We start from the raw sequence: 19051 nt of genomic DNA, 5'->3' as shown, positions 1-19051 counted from the left end.
AGGGTGGTGAGCGTGAGCGCGGAGGAAGGAGTCATCGTGCGTGCCGGCGCGGTGGACATCGCGCCAGCCGCGAGGACCTGCGGCGGCGGCGGTGGGAGGAGAGGCGGCGACGGCTAGGATAGGCTCTGAAACCAAGTTTGAGAATAGGGTTTAGGGTTTCCCGTGGGGCAAAGCCTCTTCACATCTTTTTATATATAACAATCAACATATATAATTACATACGTACAGAGTACGTGTACACGACACGCTAGACCTATTTTAACATAAAATTCTCTTGATACGTGAAGACCAGTTTGACATATTGGAGTCTACACAAGTTAAAGACCGTTCAATCCGATTCCTCGCCTACCTAGTGCTTTTTCTGGACGTACTCTATATGTGTTTGTCACCTAAATGTTGATGGAGCGTCATATCTAACAAATTTAGAAAAAGAAAATATATCTGTGAGACTACGAGAGTCCTCAATCATACTATATATGATGGAGCGTCATCTATGACGAATTAGAGAAACATGTCTCGGCCTAACATGTCTTGGCAAAAGAAGAAGAAGAAGAAGAAGAAGAAGAAGAAGAAGAAAACACCCGAAGGGCAGGAGAGCAAAGCAATAATTAGAATAGAAACTGTGGTCAAGGTAAAGTCGAGGGCCCAGGAGTCCTAGACACAACTCGAAATTTGATGATACATCTATAGTCAGGGTTTTTTTCTCGAATACGCAGGAGTATGCGTATCATATATTATAGAAGAAAAGGGTAGAAACCCTCCACACATGAAATTACATTGTTATTTACAGGAAGCCCTCGGCCATCCCACCCGACTACTCAGCTTAAGGACTACTCGCTATTCTCCCACAATGCAAGGCCCAGCACAAACGCCTCGACTTCCCCTCGTAGTAATCCTGCCTGCTTCCATGCCCTGACTTCGCGTTCAATGCTCTTGAGCACCTTGGATGTGGATGGCGCCTCTCCGTCAAAGACCACTGCATTTCGGTGAATCCGCAGCTCCCAGAGGACCAAGATAGAGATTGTCCTAGCGAGCTTCCGGTGTTGTCCAATTTCCTCCTGCCTGATGCACCACTCCGGAAGGGACTCCGTCGCCGTTGGGGCACGTTCTGGTTGTTCCAAGGCCAAGCACACCTTGCTCCAAACCACTCTAGCGAAGACACATCCGATCATGATGTGGGTGATGGTCTCCTCATGTTGGTCGCAAAATGGACACGAGCTTTGGTGAGGCAGTCCCCTTCTAGCAAGGCGGTCTGAGGTCCAACACCTATTCCTCATGGCCAGCCAAGCGGAAAACCGACGCTGTAGGGGCGCCCGTGACTTCCACGTGAACTCCGCCGTTGGTGCAACCTCTAGGCCCGCGAACTTGGCCGCGTATGCCGATCTTGCCGAAAACATGCCATCTTTCTCCCACGCCCAATGTATCTTGTCTTGTGCATCCTCATGCAGGGCCACGTCCTCCACTCGCTGCCATAAGCCCAAGAATTGGTGGAGCATGTCGGTCGTAAGCTCAGGCCCAATGTCCGCCGCCCACGAGTGATTTGTAAGTACCTCCATGACCGTTCGTGTAGATCTCGTTTGCCTTGGCACCCTTGAGTACAGCATGGGTGCCAGGTTCTGAAAAGATTGAAAATAGGATTATAAAGTTTTTTTCCGCTTTGCTCGCCCTTCGCCTGCAAGATAAGAGTCCACCGACGACTGTTGGCTAACCAATAGGAAGCGCTTCGGGTCCGTCGATCAGTTGGAATTCTCTCTGACGGCACACAGTCGATTTCTACAGCGAGGTCTTGACAGACTCGAAGGCTAGTTTTTTGTTTTGAGTGACGGGATTAAACCTAAGCGGCTGGCCCAGGGATACATATGGACTGGCCAAGGCCTAGCCAATCAAAGATAGGACAATGGGTCAAGGGGCAAAACACCAGACCCATTTGAGGGGAATACTCGCTACCCATTAATGAGCCACATGGCTATACTTGAATCGCACACCCCATGCTGGACAATACCTGTGGATCGTCATCATGACAGGTGCAGTCACTTACCTTGCAGTTGGCAGCGTCCTAAGATATCGGGACCCCACAATGAATTCATTACTGCCATTAATCAACCGTGACATAATCTAATTAAATATGGCAATTACCGATAGTACTCCCTCCGTTTTTAAAATATAGTGCTTTCTCTATTCCCGTGCTTCAACTTTGACCATAAATTTAACCAACGACACCGACTGCGGCGGAAGCAAAAGTTATACCAGTGAATTTGTATTAAAAAAAGTTTTCAATTATATAATTTTTTCTCCTGCCGCAATTGGTCTCGTTGATTAAATTTATGGTCAAAATTGGACCTCGAAAAGCACGGGCGTACTATATTTTGAAATGAAGGGGGTAATAATATTCATCAACAGTCGGTCTTACATGTGACTATCAATATCACTTATATCAGCCCATTATGGCTACTATCAATATCACTTATATCAGCCCATTATGGCTCCTGGCACACTGTATGTAAGCCGAGAGTAGGGCAACAGGCTGAGAATTAAACTCTCTTATATTGTAACCTACGGCAAAGAGCAAGAACAACACACATGAGTAATGTATTACCTCCCCCATCGAGGCCCTAAATTTATATAATTCCTTGAGCGTACTCTTATCCCACACTGATCGGTAGATATGATTGTATCTACATTCACACCCCTGTAGTATTGTCAGGATTATATCCACGACAAAGAATACACTTATGATTTCTTACAAACGATTTGTCGTCCTCTTTGGAGAAGTAGCTACGTGGTGTCAGGATGGAAACCAGTTCATTCTTTGCATCCTTGCAAGACATGACTATAGAGCTGGCCTAAACAGAAAAATCGCTGTTCTTGCTAACCGGACGAAATGTACTTTTGTCACGACAGCAACTGGGCAACAGTGGCACCAGCCCGATGAGACTGAAGCTTCTTCAGGTACTCCACCGCCGTGTCAACGTCCGGCACCACCTCCTTGGCCGTATCAGTCTCCCCAAACCGCTCCACCCACGCGGCCAAGAGTGGAGCTCTGCCGACCTCGATGACCACGACGCCGAACATCTTCCGCAGCGCCTCGAACCAGAGCAACTGCGAGCCGACGACGAGATCGAGGTACCCGACGGAATCGCCGGCGAAGAAGGCCTTTCCCTTCGAGCACTTGCCGAACGCCTCCTCCAACTGGCCCATAGCCGCGAGCGTGTCGCCGACTTTCTCCGCCCTCTCCTCCTCCGTCGCCGCCCACATGATGCCTACCCACGCAGGCAAGAGCTGCAAGACACCGCGACCATGAGACCCGGCTCAAACTCAAACATCACGGCAGGGAAAAGTTGAGGCAACACACGCGCAAGCACCTTGCTGTCGGCGTAGGCGGCCCAGAAGCGAGCGGCGGCGCGGTCGTAGGGGTCGGCGGGGAGGATCGAGGGGCCCGTGGCCGCCCAGGCCTCGTCGACGTACTGCACGATGGCCAGCGACTCGCAGATGGGTCTGCCGTCGCGGATGAGCACCGGGACCTTCATGTGCACCGGGCCTGCCCTTGGTGAACAGGTCCTGCTCCATGTACTCGTAGCCGATGCCTTTCATCTGCAGCGCCATGCGTACGCGGATGACGAACGGGCTCACCGTCAAGCCGAGCAGCTTCAGACCTCCTTCGGCTGCCATTGTTTGGTTCTCCGTCTGTTTTTCTCCCTTGCTCTGTCTGTGCAACACTGACAGACACCGTATTGTTCAGGTTTGTATACCTACGTGCGTCACCAGTGACGCAGTTGGCAGTCAAAGTACAGTAGTTAGTCCACCTTTTTTCCATGAGATGACGGTGACATATTATTTACGCTCAGCATTTCCGTGCACCTCGAGATTCTTCTCGCACGCGTGGTGCAACTTGTTGCCGGCCCTGTCGGTTTGTCCACGACTCCAGATTAGAGCATCTCTAGCAACCCCTTACACCGCGTAACTGAATTCGGTGCATTTTCCAGTTAACGGAAAACGCATTTTAAGAATTGATTTAAACTGCGTCCAAACAGACTCTTCAAATTTAAACTGTAAAATCGAATATTTCCTTATATTTTCCCCATACTGTTAGGCAATCCGATCTGGTCATAGCCTGCCATATTTAGTGCTCCTATATTTGCATATAAATCGGACCATTATGGTTAGGATTGTATTGATTTATTTTCATGATTATCTTGTAACCTGTCTATATATATGAGGTAACACGGAATCCACATTTGTGTGGTCAATTACTCTTGCCTTCTGTTTCCATCATGGTATCAGCCAAACGATTCTCTTCCATCCCCATCCACTTCCGCCGCCGCCCCTCCTCTCCACCTCCAGTCGCCGCCGTCATGCCCGACGCCGGCCCTCTCCATCCCCATGTTGCCCTATGGGCGCAAGCCAACTCCATCCAGAACATCAAGAGCCTCATCCCAGTCACCCTCGACCTCAAGGCGTCCAACTTCTCCAAGTGGCGCAACTTCCTCACCATAGCCGTCAACCAGTTCGCCCTCGCCGATCATCTTGAACCGGCACCCCCCTCCAGCTGACGCGGAGTGGCTGCGGATGGACTCCACCGTCCTTCGGTGGTTGTACGGCTCCATCAACCCCGACATCGCCGACATGGTCATGGCAGCCGGTACCACGGCTGCCGCTGTCTTCGTCGGCATCACCTCCCTCTTCCGCGACAACCAACATGCGCATGCGGGCTATCTCGGCCAGAAGTTCCGCGACATCGTCCAAGGCGATAAGACCGTCACCGCCTACTGCCTCGAGCAAAAGACGGTCGCTGATGCTCTCGCCGACGTCAATGCCTCGGTCTCCGACGACGCTCTGGTGTGGAACACCATCAAGGGCCTCAACGACCACTACAAGGAAATCGGCAACCTCGCGCCTCTCATCAAGCCGTTCCCCACGTTCCTTGAATTTCGCAACATGCTTCTTCTCCAGGAACTTAAGCCGTCCTCCCCGAGCTCTACGTCGCCCGCGGTCTTCTACTCCGCTCCCGCCAACGGTGGGCCTCGCGGGGGATCTGCGCCTCCACCACCACAACCGGCCGGTCACGGTGCTCCGGCACCATACGGTGCTCCCATCGGGTACGGTACCGGCCGCTACAAGGGGAAGAAGAAGAAGACTTGGGGCGATGGCGCCCCCATCTTCCCCAACATGCAGAACCCCTGGACCGGTGCCATCCACATGTACCCGATGATGGGTCCTGGCGCGCCCACGCACGGTCATGCCAGCCCCGTCAGCATCCTCAGACCGGGACCCCGCCCCTCGGCGCCGCTGCATCGCCCTCCTGCTCAGGGCTACATGGCCCTGCCTGCCCCGTCACCTCCAACCCCACAGGTGACGTACTCCTACACCGGCTAACCCGCCTACGACTCCTCCTCGGTACAGACGTGGGATCAGTCCGCCCTCGCGAGCTACTTCAATACCATGAGTCTCCAGGCTCCTACGGAGTGGATCATGGACACTGGAGCAGCCGCTCACATGTCTTCGGATGCCGGTAATCTCACCTCCCTCTCTTCAACTCCTCCACATCAACCTGTCATCGTTGGTGATGGTTCTTCTATTCCTGTCACTCATTTTGGACATGTTCGTCTCCCCACCTCTCAGCATCTCACTCTTCATGATGTCCTTGTTACTCCTCGTATTGTTAAGAATTTAATCTCAGTTCGTGAATTTACCACTGACGACTATTGCTCGGTTGCATTTGACCCTTGGGGCTTTTCTGTGAAGGATCTCAGGACAGGGCGCCTGATTCTCAGGTGCAGTAGCTCGGGTGACCTCTATCTGCTCACTACCTCGCCGCACGCTCTCACCGCCATCACCGTCGACTCCACCCTTTGGCACCGGCGCCTCGGCCACCCCGGTCATGACGCGTTCCGGCGCCTCGTCTCGTCATCCTCGCTTCCTATAAATAAAGTGCACAAGGATCCTAGTTTATGCCATGCTTGTCAACTTGGCCGTCATGTCCGTTTACCTTTTTTTGCTTCTACCACTCAAGCTGATAGACCGTTTGAGTTAGTTCACTGTGATTTGTGGACTTCACCTATTGCGAGTGTATCTGGCTACAAATATTATCTTGTCATTTTAGATGATTTCACTCACTATGTATGGACATATCCCATGCGGCAAAAATCTGAAGCTTTTGCTTTTTTGTCTAACTTTCGTACTTATGTCCCTACACAGTTCTCTCTTTCTCTCCAAGCGATCCAATGCGACAACGGCCGCGAATTCGATAATCGCGCCCTTCAGGATCTCTCCGTCCAGCACGGGATCCTCCTACGTTTCTCATGCCCATACACCTCTTCACAAAACGGTAAAGCTGAACGCATCATTCGCACTATCAACGACGTAGTTCGTATTTTGCTTTTTCAAGCGAGCATGCCTCCAAAATTTTGGGTTGAAGCCCTCCATACGTCCACCTATCTTCTCAATAGATTACCCACCAAAGCCCTTGCGGCTTCCTGCCCTTTCTTCGCTCTTTTTAGCAAAACACCAGACTACACCCTTCTTCGTACTGTTGGTTGTTTATGCTATCCCAACATCGCGTCCATTATGTCTCACAAACTGTCGCACCGTTCAGTCGCATGTGTTTTTCTTGGCTATCCATCTAACCACCGTGGCTATCGTTGCATGGAACTTGAAACTCGTCGCATCATCATCTCTCGCCATGTGATTTTTGACGAAACTCGGTTCTCGTTTGCTCCTTTTTTCTGTCTCTAACATGCAGCAGCACGCCTCTACACCGCCCTCGGACGATGATCCGATCGACATACTCGACTCGGTCGTCGTGCCACCCATGCATGTTGGGTTGCGTCCCTCCGCTAGGTCGTCTCGGTCCGCTGGACAGCGCCTCGCCTCCTCACCGACAACCTCCGAGCCGGCCTCGTCACCCTCGCGCACGACGGCCCACTCGGCACCGTCCACGCCAGTCCACTCGGCCGCGCGGACGTCGGTCTCGCGCACACCAGCTTTGCGCACGCCGGGCCATTCACCGGCCCATCCGGCCTCGCCTGCATCGGTCTCGCTCAACCGCGGCCCATCTCCAGTGGCCTCTGCCGCCGACTCCAACACCGCGGCTTCTGGCTCCGCAGCCTTCGACGCTGCCTCCTCCACGCCCCGTTCGTCTCCGACAACGACACCGCCGTGTTCGCCGCCGGCACCTGTGGTGGTCCCTCCTCCACCGGTAACGCGTCGACCAGCTGTGGCTGCTCCTCACCACATGGTGACCCGCCGCCAAGCCGGCAAGACCATCGGTCCGCGTGAGCGTCTTAACCTCCACGTCGACACCGAAGCTGCTCCATCACCGGTTCCCAAGTCTGTTCGTGGTGCTCTAAAAGACCCGAACTGGCTCGCAGCGATGACTGACGAGTACGGTGCTCTCCTTGCTAACGACACGTGGGAACTTGTCCTTCCATCAGCCAACACCAACGTCATCTCCGGCAAATGGGTCTTTCGTCACAAGCTCAAGCCGGATGGCACCCTCGATCGCTACAAAGCTCGATGGGTGTTGCGCGGATTCTCTCAGGAACACGGCATCGACTTCGATGAGACCTTCAGCCCGGTGGTTAAACCGGCTACCATCCGGGTCATCCTCTCGGTCGCCCTCTCCTCCAACTGGAAGATTTGCCAACTCGACGTCAAGAACGCCTTTCTTCATGGGCGTCTTAACGAGGTGGTCTTTTGTCACCAGCCAACTGGCTTTGTTGACTCCGCTCGCCCTGACCATGTGTGCCGCCTCAACCGTGCACTCTATGGCCTGAAGCAAGCCCCTCGTGCGTGGTATCGCCGCTTTGCGAGCTTCATCACCTCCTTCGGCTTCACCTGCTCCAAGTCGGATACATCACTATGCACGGCTCCATGGGGACTGCTTATGTTCTCCTCTACGTCGACGACATCATCCTCACAGCTTCTACATCGACCCTGCTTGAGCGCGTCATTACCGCTCTCGGCGCCGAGTTTGCCATGACCGATTTGGGCGAGCTACACCACTTCCTCGGCCTTGCTGTCCGTCGTGACTCCAGTGGGATGTTCCTCTCGCAGACACAGTATGCTCTCGAGATTCTCGAGCGTGCTGGCATGAGCTCCTGCCACCCTGCCTCAACACCCGTGGAGACATCGCCTAAGCTGGCCGCTGCCGCCGGCTCACCTGTTGCTGATCCTTTGGAGTATCCGAGTCTAGCTGGTGCTCTTCAGTACCTGACGTTCACACGTCCTGACATCGCCTACGCCGTCCAGCAGATTTGTCTTCACATGCATGATCCCCGTGACCAGCACTTGACCTTGGTCAAGCGTGTTCTGCGCTACGTCAAGGGTACCATGCACCACGGCCTTCAGCTCACACCCTCATCCACGGATCGCCTTGTTGCTTACACTGATGCAGACTGGGCTGGTTGTCCTGACACTCGCCGATCGACCTCTGGCTACTGTGTGTTCCTTGGTGACAACCTGGTCTCGTGGTCCTCCAAGCGCCAGCAAACCGTCTCCCGCTAGCAGAGTATCGAGCTGTCGCTAATGCCGTCGCTGAAGCAAGTTGGCTTCGCCAACTCCTCCAGGAGCTTCACCGACCTCTCCCTGCTGCCACAGTCGTTTTTTGCGACAATGTCAGCGTCCTCTACATGTCCACGAACCCCGTTCAGCATCAGCGTACCAAGCACATCGAGATCGATCTTCACTTCGTTCGAGATCGTGTTGCGCTTGCGCACATTCGAGTTCTTCACGTGCCTTCTTCCCGACAGTTCGCGGAATCTTCACCAAAGGCTTGCCATCGCCATTGTTCTTGGATTTTCGGTCCAGTCTCAGCGTCCGAGAATCTCCCGTTGTGACCGCGGGGGGCTGTTAGGCAATCCGATCTGGTCATAGCCTGCCATATTTGGTGCTCCTATATTTGTATATAAATCAGGTCATTATGGTTAGGATTGTATTGATTTGTTTCCATAATTATCTTGTAACATGTCTATATATATGAGGTAACACGGAACCCACATTTGTGTGGTCAATTACTCTTGCCTTCTGTTTCCATCACATACCTTCTTCCTCTCGCTCGTGTCCACGGTCAACTAGAGATGGTCTAAATACTCATACGTACATCTGATTTCGACAAATTAAACGCATGCAACGACATACGTTCATCCGTGCAGCACTAGGTGCTGGCGACGTCCCGCGCTTTGGTGGTGCCCAGAGCGTCCCGTGCGTCGTCCACAACTCTATGTCCGACGAAGGCCGGCGCCCCCATCCGCCGTGCCGCTTCCCGCTGTCCAACGGCTGCACCACAATCCCGCCCACCCCGCCGTAGTCGCCCTGCGATAGGCCCCTCTAAACGTACCCCACGACCCGGACGAGCGCTGAGGCCCCCGAGACGGCGAGCGCGCCGGCGGCGGCGAGCCCCGCGACGGCCAACGCTGCGGGCACGAGCACAGGACTGAAGAGAAGGACGAGAGGCGCCGCGAGCGCGAAGCCAGTAAGCGTGGCCAGCAGGAGCGCGGCCGCGGCCAGCGTGGCGACGCGCGGGTCGATGCGGAGCGCGGACCCCAGGCTTAGCCCCTCCATGCGCCCAGCGGTGGGTACTGTTGCTGCTTCCCACCATGCTGCCGGTGCGCGTGCGCTGACGCCATCGTGGCCATGGCGAGCTCAGGCGGTGGAGGTCGAGGGAGACGACGATAAGGCTTTGATTTGGCGAGCAGAGGCGGGGATGTGCAGGGCGGCGGCGGCCCCGACGGGTGGGGCGTCTTCCCGGATGAGCAGGGCGGTGACCGGGGACGGACGGGTGGGGCGGCTACCCGGATGACCAGGGCGGCGGCCGGGGATGGACGGACAGCGGCCGGGAGCGAGCCATGAAGGCTTCGATGGCAGGTGGACTCTCGCCAACGGTCTTTCGCATATATAGGGCATCCTTAGATTGGCTCCGAAATCCTTATTTTCACATGTTTGTTGGGTTTTTCACGCCCTTCAAAAAAATATTACAGGTCGTAGTCGTTTAAGGTTATATTCAAGTCGTTTTCTTCATTTAAGACAGTAAACCGGAGCTTGTTTTATAGTTTTGTGTGTTTTAAGGGATCTTCTAGAAATGCGCTTAATACTGATACTGGGACACGGGGACGGTTAAACGAAAAGTGCATGAGGGATAGAATACGTGCCAAGAAATATCTTGGAACAAACGACCCAGAGTCAAGACCAAATCTGCAACCCACTGATATATTCTTGACTGGAGTCTGCAGTTGGATTGTTAGCGGCGTCACTGGTGACGATGTAATACATTTTATTCGAAATTAGTTTACGCTGAAATAGTTGTATCTAAACGTATTTTAGTATTAAATATACTTAATTATTTTTTGTTTGAGAGGAACTAAATACATTTGTTTGAGCCACAAATAATTCTGGAGTCTGGACAGAGGGAATAGTAAGTACTCCGGCGATACCGAGTTGAGAGCGCTAAAGCAACACCCAGGAGTAACTCCATAGGAACACAGGGTAGGAACAATGGCTAATCGCAGGAACAATGGACCAGCGACAGGTGGTGGGCCCGTTCGTGGAAGAAAAGTGAAAATCAGTGACATGCAACCACCAACTTCTCTCACACCATTCCGTGGAGAAGTGTTGACCAATTGCTAATACGTCACCGGTGATGCACATAGACACACATGTACGCTTCCCATGGCTGCAAACTCCTCATTTCCTTCTAGGAATACTACCTGCTATATAAACATCCAAAAACGATGATGTTCTCGCATCGATTTGAGCGCATAGAACCAGAGAAGAACAGAGAGACGGAAGACAACAATGGCAGCCGAAGGAGACCTGAAGTTGCTAGGCTTGTCGGTGAGCCCATTCGTAGTTCGTGTTCGCATGGCGCTCCACATGAAGGGCTTGAGCTACGAGTATATCGAACAGGACCTCTTCAACAAGAGTGAGCTCCTCCTCAAGTCCAACCCGGTGGAGAAGAAGGTGCCCGTACTCATCCACGATGGCAAGACCATACTCGATTCGTCAGCCATTGTGCAGTACATCGACGAAGTCTGGGCCGCCATGGGCCCGTCGATCCTCCCCGTCGACCCCAATGAGCGCGCCACCGCCCGCTTCTGGGCGGCCTACGTCGATGACAAGGTTTGTGCTTTTTCCATACCGTAGTTCACTCTTCCTTGTCTTCTGGATTGTGCCTACATCGACAACTAAGTTTGTGTCTTTCCCGCCTACGCTGTTAAATTGTCACATGGTCGTCCTTGCAGCTATTTTCCGCTTATGTCGGCATTAATAAAGCGACGACAGAGGTGGAGAGGGAGGAGAAGGTTAGCGAGATGCTTGCAGTGCTCGAGCAACTTGAGGAGGCATTTGCCAAGAACTCAAACGGAAAGGCCTTCTTTGCCGGGGACTCCATCGGGTACCTCGACCTCGCGGTCGGATGCCACTTGCTCTGGCTCAAAGCGCAACACAAGATGTTTGGCGTGGTGTTTCTAGACGCCGGCAAGACTCCGCTCTTAGAGGCTTGGGCGAAACGGTTCGCTGAGACCGACGCGGCGAAGGAGGTGGTACCCGACACAGGCATGGTGATGGAGTATGCCAAGAAGCGCCAGGCTTATCGTGCTGCTGTTGCTGCTGCGGCGGCGACTGCCAAGTGAAACGCTTCAGACCAGTGCCACTGAGTATCGACTACCGAAGCATAGCGAAAGCAAATGATCACCTATGTATTTGGGAGTTTAGTTTCCAAGTCTCTCCCAGAACTAAACACTTGCTCGAAACAACAATGCTTTGTGAGGGGTATAAGAATGTGTTATATATATTGGCAAATTTTAACATTCTCACTCCTATCCTTTTTTTTACATGTGAGATAAGAAGGTACTCCCTCCGTCCCATAATATAAGAACGTTTTTGACACTAGTGTAGTATCAAAAACGTTTTTATATTAGGGACAGTGGGAGCACGAGTTAATCAGACCATTAATTAGTGAGATAAACGGCTCAGATCTATTACATGCTCTTACCTCCCATGTGAAAAGAGGAGGTAAGAGGAAGCATGCTAAAACTGCTCAAACTATAGGAATTTCTTCAGAAATATTATCCTTTATTAATAAATATAATGTATATACTGAAATAGCGGATTACTTCTAAGAGGACCGGAGAAGGTTCAGAAAAAGGGACAATTGCATTACTGCCATTAATTATGTCACACTATTTGTCCGATTTGCCTTTGGTTTGAAGATTACTTAGTTTTGTCTCCTGAAAATCGATGCTTTTGCCGTCCGGTATCAATTCCATCTGGTTGTCAACCACTTCCTTAGTTCAAATTATCCCCGATAACTGTTAGATAGGTTATGCCCCTTACACTTGGGATCCATCCAGAAAGAAAGTGTCCTATCTCTCTCCCAAGTCAAGTCACACATGTGGAAAGCACCAATAAAAATCAAAGAAAATATCTATCTCTCACTGGATTCCGAATGGCTGCCGATGAGGGGTACGACTCAACTAAGGGCTTTTGGTTGAAAATCAGAGGAAGCATTATTTGTAGGAGAGGGAATTGCACAAGGGCGATGCTAGGCGTAAGTCGGGCGATGGATCCCGATTCGTAAGTCGCCTTTGCAACCGTCCAATGTAGAGCACCGCGTCCGTCCGATCTACACATGCACGCTCCCCCGCAAAGCCCGTCAGCCCGTAGCCGTTTGCAGTCATTTTCTTTCACGCCTCACAGCCGTACTCGCGCGTTCGTATGCACGCCGCGTCCTGCTCACGACGACAGCATCTCAGCGGCTGCACTTGCATTATTAGGCGAGGCGTGGCGACTTCCAGCCATGTACGTATACGGCTTGTAATGGCATGCCAGCAGAAGTGGTGTATTTTATTTCTAGCAAATGGATGGCAGTAGCATGCGAACTTTGGAGGTCAAATGACAGTCCACAATGGAGCGACATGGCGCGGCGGTGTGCTTTGAACGACATGACGACAGCATCACAGCGACTCCAGCCAGCCATCGACATGTGATAAACATCCTTGTTTCCCAGGTTGCAGCAGCCTCGTCACTGATCATCTCAGAGCAAAACGCGGACGAGCTCGCCATGCACGGCCACGTCTGCATCGCCGGGTTGCAGCAACGACGCCGTTGCCACCATCCTGCTTCGTTGCAGCACGGAGTCACGAACGATGCTCCGGCGGCCCGACAGTGCTCCAACACAACACCGGTGATGCTTCGTTGCAGCACGGACGATGCTCCGGCGGCCCGGCAATGACCCAAAACAACACCGGTGATGCTTCGTTGCAGCACGGACGATGCTCCGGCGGCCCGGCAATGACCCAACGCAACACCGGTGATGCTTCGTTGCAGCACGGATGATGCTCCAGCGGCCGGCAATGATCCAACACAACACAGGTGATGCTTCCTTGCAGCACGGACGATGCTCCGGCGGCCCGGCAATGCTCCAACACAACACCGATGATGCTTCATCGCAGCACCGGCGATGCTCCGGCGCCCCGACAATGCTCCAACACAACACCGATGATGCTTCGTCGCAGCACCGGCGATGCACCAGTGGCCCGGCAATGCTCCAACACAACATCGATGATGCTTCGTCGCAGCACCGGCGATGCACCGGTGGCCCGGCAAATGCTCCAACATAACACCGGTTATTCTTCGTTGCAGCACCGGCGATGCTCCATTGCATTACCACGTGAGGTTTCGCTAGCCCGACGAAGCTTCATCGCCGCACTGGTGATGCTCCGGCGGCCGCTGGCGATGCTTTGTTGCAGCACCGACAGGCGCCAATGGGTGGTGTGTCGCAGCACTGGGTACGCCAGCGATTGATGGAGCAAGGCACGTCGCTGGTGGGTTCGCAGCAGAGGCACTTTCCACTCTTCGCACCGCTCGGAGCGAACGACGTTGACCTCGATGCATCACTTGCGGGAAGCTGCATGCGACATCATCACCAAGCCGCGCAGCGCCACGCATCGTGCTTTACAGCAGACTGTCTTATAACATTGTTTGAATGCGGTGTCGCCATCCGTCCTTTGTAGCATCCGTGCTACCGACTCTTCGATGTAACAAATATATATTTGATTAGAGAAAAATACTAAGAGATCGTCAATTAATGTTGACACAATAACATGGCGAGCCAAACACTTACTCCCTCCATTCCATAATATAATCACATTTTTCAAGCTGAATATCGCAGAAAAATCACTTTGCAGCACAGACCATAGTTGCATCAGACATCCAAAAGAATGTAGTCAGCTTTGTAAAAAAAGAATAAAAATATATGGCAGTGGAGGGTAGCTGAGAGAGAGAGCAGAGCGTCCTCCTGGGTGTCTCGGTGCGGACGCATGCAAGTATGCACATGGTCGAAGTACCAGTAGCAACAGTACTAGCTGCGTAGGAACAAGGCTAGCTAAAATATAGTGCCGGTGCACGCGCTGCGGGAAAGAGCGGCAGTCCTCATGTGTTCACATGGACACGTGGTTGGCTGCCAAGGCGGTGGATCGGTGCGAGTAATCAGCCGGTTTAAAACAAGAGTTTTCCATTGCACAAACCAAAACATCACATATTGATGTAATTCATTACAGCTAGGTCTATTTCAACATTTAGGTACGTTCGTATAATTTTTAATGGTTGGGCCTCGCTTGTAAGTGCACATGTGACAAAAAAAACCTAACCATGACTGTCGGTCAACTAAATATGTCAATATCTCTCAAAGCTTTGCTGCCATCGAGTTTCAATTTCCCCAACTAGTATTGACTACGTGTACAATTTAGTGGATTTTTTTCACATTATTTAAAAATGTTAAATTTTGAACCAAAAAATTGAACCTGTAGTCCAAATGAGTTGAGATATTCTCATATCAGTGCTGGATACGTATATGGTTTCCTAGATTTTTTCATATATTTTTGAAAATGTTGAATTTGACCAAAATTTGAATGAAACAAATAGAACTTCAAATATCTATCAAATCATTGGTCCAAATGAGTACATGTGCAATTTACTTAATTTTCCATGGATATTTTTTTAAAGTGTGGAGTTTCGACTCAAGAAGTTTAATGGAGCCGACTAAAACTACAGATCGAAAGTCTCAGTTTGACCAGTTGGCTGATGTGGTCGATTTTCTTTGCCACTGGTGCACTTACAAGAGGGGCTCATCCATTAGAAAATCACTTTAATGTATCTAAACGTTGATAGACCTAATACAATGAATTACAACAGTGTATGTTGTTCTGTGCAGCAAATCTATAAGGTACCCCTCCGTAAACAAATATAAAAGTGTTTATATGTTTTGTGCAAAATCTTGCACAAAACACCTGTTCTACGGGTTTAATTGACCAATTCAAGTATTTGGCTCAAAATTCAACATATGTAAGAGCAACTCTAGCAGACCCCGCATCCGCTCCTGACCCGCAAAATAACCGTCAAAATGCGGGTACGGGCCGGAAAGCCTGCTCGACCAGACCCCGCATCCCGCCCCGGCCCGTAAACAATTTTGGGGGGCGCGGCAAATTCCCGAACCCAACCCGGGAAAACGCGGGTTTCCCCCTCGTGGCTGCGGTGCCCTGCATCACAGAGAAGCAGTTGCGGGAGGGACATTTCAGCCTCGCGTTCTTTTCCCCCTCCTTCCGCCACCGCCCGCCCTTGCTTCCGCCCACCCGCCGCCGGCGATTCCGGCCATATCTGCGGGCGGAATCGCTCCGCGGGGCCGCCCCACGCCCTCCCGCGCCGAGCCGCTGCATCGCCCCTCCGGATCCGGCGAGAAGAGCCGCCCCTCGTCGCCACCGCCGCTGGGGATCGACCACCGCCGAGCGCACCCCCTCGTCGCCGCCCGGGATCACTCGCCACCGGTTAGTCCCTTTTTTGTGATTTTTGTGAGCTGTGTAGTAGATTGACGCGCCGGTGTGCGTGTAGATGGAGTTGACCCCGTGCGAGAAGTTCTTGCTATCCGATTCGTCCGATTCGGACGACTCGGATGTGAAGACCATGCTTGCGACCTTTCGGCAGCAAACATTAGTCATGGCGCTTGCCGTGAAGGAGCATGAAGACGAGTACCGGAAGAGGAGGCGAGGATCTACTGTCGGGCGTCTGTGCATTCCTCGGAATCGCCATCTTGGGAACGAGATGTTGATACAAGATTATTTTGCGGAGAATCCTACATATCCTGCACACCTCTTCCGCAGAAGTACCGAATGCGCCGATCCCTCTTTGTGAAACTTGTTAAAGCTTGCGAGGCAAATTGCCGGTATTTTACTCAAAGAAGGAATGCCGCGGGCTTAGAGGGATTTAGTGCATATTAGAAAATCTCCGCAGCTATGCGGGTGATTGCATATGGCGTTCCGGCTGACTATGTTGATGAGTATCTTCGCATTGGTGAAGATAGCACAATTGAGTCTGTGCGTAGATTTGCGAAAGTGATCGTCCGTGTCTTTGGTCCCGAGTATCTTCGGGCACCAAATGAAGATGACACAAAGAAATTGATGGCAGCTAATGAGAGGAGAGGTTGGCCTGGCATGCTAGGTAGCATTGATTGTATGCATTGAAATTATGTTTGAATAATTCAGTTTGTTTTCGATTATTGAATTATGTTGGATTTGATATTTGCGGGCTAATGATATGCAGGGTTGCAGCGGCGCAAAGAGCAGAACCCGCATAGCCGACCCGTAAAAAAGCATATTCCGCGAATATTTTTTTTACGGATCCGTTTGAGGGGTCTGCATCTCTGCAAGCCCGCGGCGGCCCGCAAAAGCTGTTTTGCGCGAATTGCAAACGAGTTTTGCAGGCCGGCGGGATGCGGGATCTGTTAGAGTTGCTCTAAATGACTTATGGGTTCCACGTGTATACGACTTGGCTGGGAAGACAGATGGTCTTTTTTTCCTTTTTGTATGGGACCCATGTGTGAGTGGCTTTACCTATCAGGCATGTACATCGAGGTATTTTGGAGCAAGGTAATGGTCAAAGGCCCTTCACCGAACAAAATTGTGACAGAAGGATAAAATCATAGAAACATAAGCTTTCAGTGGCAAAATTGAGCAACCTCAAGAACAAAAGGCAAGCCAGACTAATGTGACACAACCAAGGACAGAAAATGTAAATGTTCCTAAAAAAATGGAGGAGCTGTCACGGACTCACGACGACCATACGACGACCATTTAAACTGGTATCACATGCTTGCATGTGATGTGTTCCTCACGAAAGGCGCCATTATCATTCTAGAAAAAGAAAAAGAATTGTGGCCATTTTAGTTCCAGCTAATTCCACACAGGGCTATTTTCTCCTTGCATGTATCAGCCACCCACCATGTCGCCATGCCGTTTTATTGGGAGCTTGCGGCCGCGCGGCGGAAAGCCGGGCCTGTATTCCCCCGGCGTACTCAACCACCTTGTTGAAAAACTGGCGGCCGGCCAGAAAACTGGCCTGAAACCGGGCGTCTGGCATAAGGCCAACTTCACTGCGCGACCTCATCTCGTCCGGTCCGTGCGTTTGGGGCAAAAGGGACAAACGAGGCGGCCCAGCGCGTGACGGTCCGGACCCATCTGATTCGTTTTGTATCCGGGCCGACCCATTTCGAGCGCAAACATATGCCAAGTTTGGGTCGCGGCGGACAGCAAACGGACGCGTCGCTCGTCCGCGGGGGGCCGCGTGGCAGACGGTCACCCACCTCCCACGCGCTAACATTAATGCGCACGCGCGGCCGGCCCGGCATGTCATCCGCCCAGACGAACAGTCGCGGTCCTTCTTAAATGGGGAAGCCGTGGACCGATCGTCGTCCACACTCCACCACTCCACCCCGCGGCCTCCTCGAAACCCGACAACCCCAAACCCCCAAACCCTAGCCTCGAACTCGCCGGCTGGCCGCCTGGCAGCCATGGGGCTACGGAACTACGGGCGCAAGGGGAAGCACGACCGCGAGGCTGGCTCCTCGTCGGGACGCCGCCACGGCTTCGTGAAGAAGGAGGAGCCCGCATCACCACCGCATCGGCCCCCCACGCCACCCGCGTTCTCCATCGCCCCCACGGCCGTCGGCGAGCGCGACCGGCACTACATCCACGCGGATGTATGTCGCCGCTATTGGGAGACGAGGACGCCGCTCCCCTGGAGCGACGTCCACCTCCCCAACAACTGGCACTTGTCCGCCGACCGCGTGCCGATCCCGCCGGTCCCGGTGAGCGGCCGTGCCCGCCGCGAGGAGATCGAGCGCCGCCGCCGCCGCCTCCTCCCGGACGACCTCTACTATGACCCCAGGTACGCCCCCGACTCGGACCTGTGGGACACGAGGTTCCGGGACGAGCACGACACGCGGCGGGTGTCCTTCTTCGCCGGAACGTCAACGAGGCCGCGGCGGCCACGTCCAGAGCGCCGAGCGGCTGCTCCCCAGGTGTGTGGACGTACGCGGGTGCGCGGCCTCACGCCCACGCCGTCGCCTTCGCCATCTCCGTCGCCACCATCACCTCCTCGCATGACAGCGGAGGAGGAGGCCCCTCTCATGGTGCGTGTCATGGAGGACTCCATGCGCACGCACGATGAGCGCCAATGGGAGGGCCTCGAGGAAATGATGGCCCTCTCCGCGGCCGGCGACGTCGCCATCCCTGAGCTAGAGATGGTGGCGACGGAGGAGGTGATGGAGGAGGCGCCGGTGGCCTCGTTCCACCGGGCCAGGGGTGGACTTGGTCGTGCACGGCAGAGCCGATGGCCGACGCGGTGGGGGCGTGTACTGGTGCCCCACGCCGCCGCGTTCACCGGAGCGGGACGCGCCGCCACGGGAGGAGGTGGTGCAGGCACCTGCCGCCGTCCAGCCCGCCCCCGCGTACCACGGACCGCCGGCCCACCTCTGGACGCCGCCGGACTACGTCGACCTTGTCAGCGACGACGACGACGACACCGGCGGCCACTGAAGACGGCGTCGGCCACGGCATCGACGGGCACAGCAGGAGCGCGCGGGCCGGCGTTATTTTATTTTATTCTTATGTTAATTATGAGAATGTAATGTGAACGTGAAATTGGGCCGTTTTGTGGCTGCCAACCCTAACTTATGTTTTACGGGTTTTTAATTTGCGTTTATTTACTTATTTTAGATATTTTATTT

The 19051-nt window shown here is 53.1% G+C and overlaps 1 protein-coding gene and 2 pseudogenes across 1 annotated transcript; 1 reads left to right on the top strand and 2 right to left on the bottom strand.

The window, feature by feature from the left end:
• Positions 1 to 2592: 2592 nt before the first annotated feature.
• On the bottom strand, positions 2593 to 3731 carry LOC109773607 (probable glutathione S-transferase GSTU6; annotated as a pseudogene).
• Positions 3732 to 9019: 5288 nt separating this feature from the next.
• On the bottom strand, positions 9020 to 9879 carry LOC109773606 (uncharacterized; annotated as a pseudogene).
• Positions 9880 to 10725: 846 nt separating this feature from the next.
• LOC109773605 (glutathione S-transferase U17) lies at positions 10726 to 11789 on the top strand. The gene is made up of 2 exons (XM_020332303.4): positions 10726 to 11112; positions 11235 to 11789. The coding sequence occupies exons 1-2, from the start codon at positions 10789 to 10791 to the stop codon at positions 11622 to 11624; spliced, it is 714 nt and encodes a 237-aa protein (XP_020187892.1). The 5' UTR covers positions 10726 to 10788; the 3' UTR covers positions 11625 to 11789.
• Positions 11790 to 19051: the final 7262 nt, after the last annotated feature.

The sequence above is a fragment of the Aegilops tauschii genome, chromosome 1 (genome assembly GCF_002575655.3).
Source record: "Aegilops tauschii subsp. strangulata cultivar AL8/78 chromosome 1, Aet v6.0, whole genome shotgun sequence".
Taxonomy (NCBI): domain Eukaryota; kingdom Viridiplantae; phylum Streptophyta; class Magnoliopsida; order Poales; family Poaceae; genus Aegilops; species Aegilops tauschii.
This window is presented reverse-complemented; position numbering and strand designations above follow the sequence as displayed.

Bases quoted from the DNA above. Each gene is read 5' to 3' on its own strand.
- LOC109773605 (XM_020332303.4), top strand. From the start codon at position 10,789: ATGGCAGCCGAAGGAGACCTGAAGTTGCTAGGCTTGTCGGTGAGCCCA. The intron at 11,113-11,234 runs GTTTGTGCTTTT...TCGTCCTTGCAG, and splicing joins CGGCCTACGTCGATGACAAG to CTATTTTCCGCTTATGTCGG.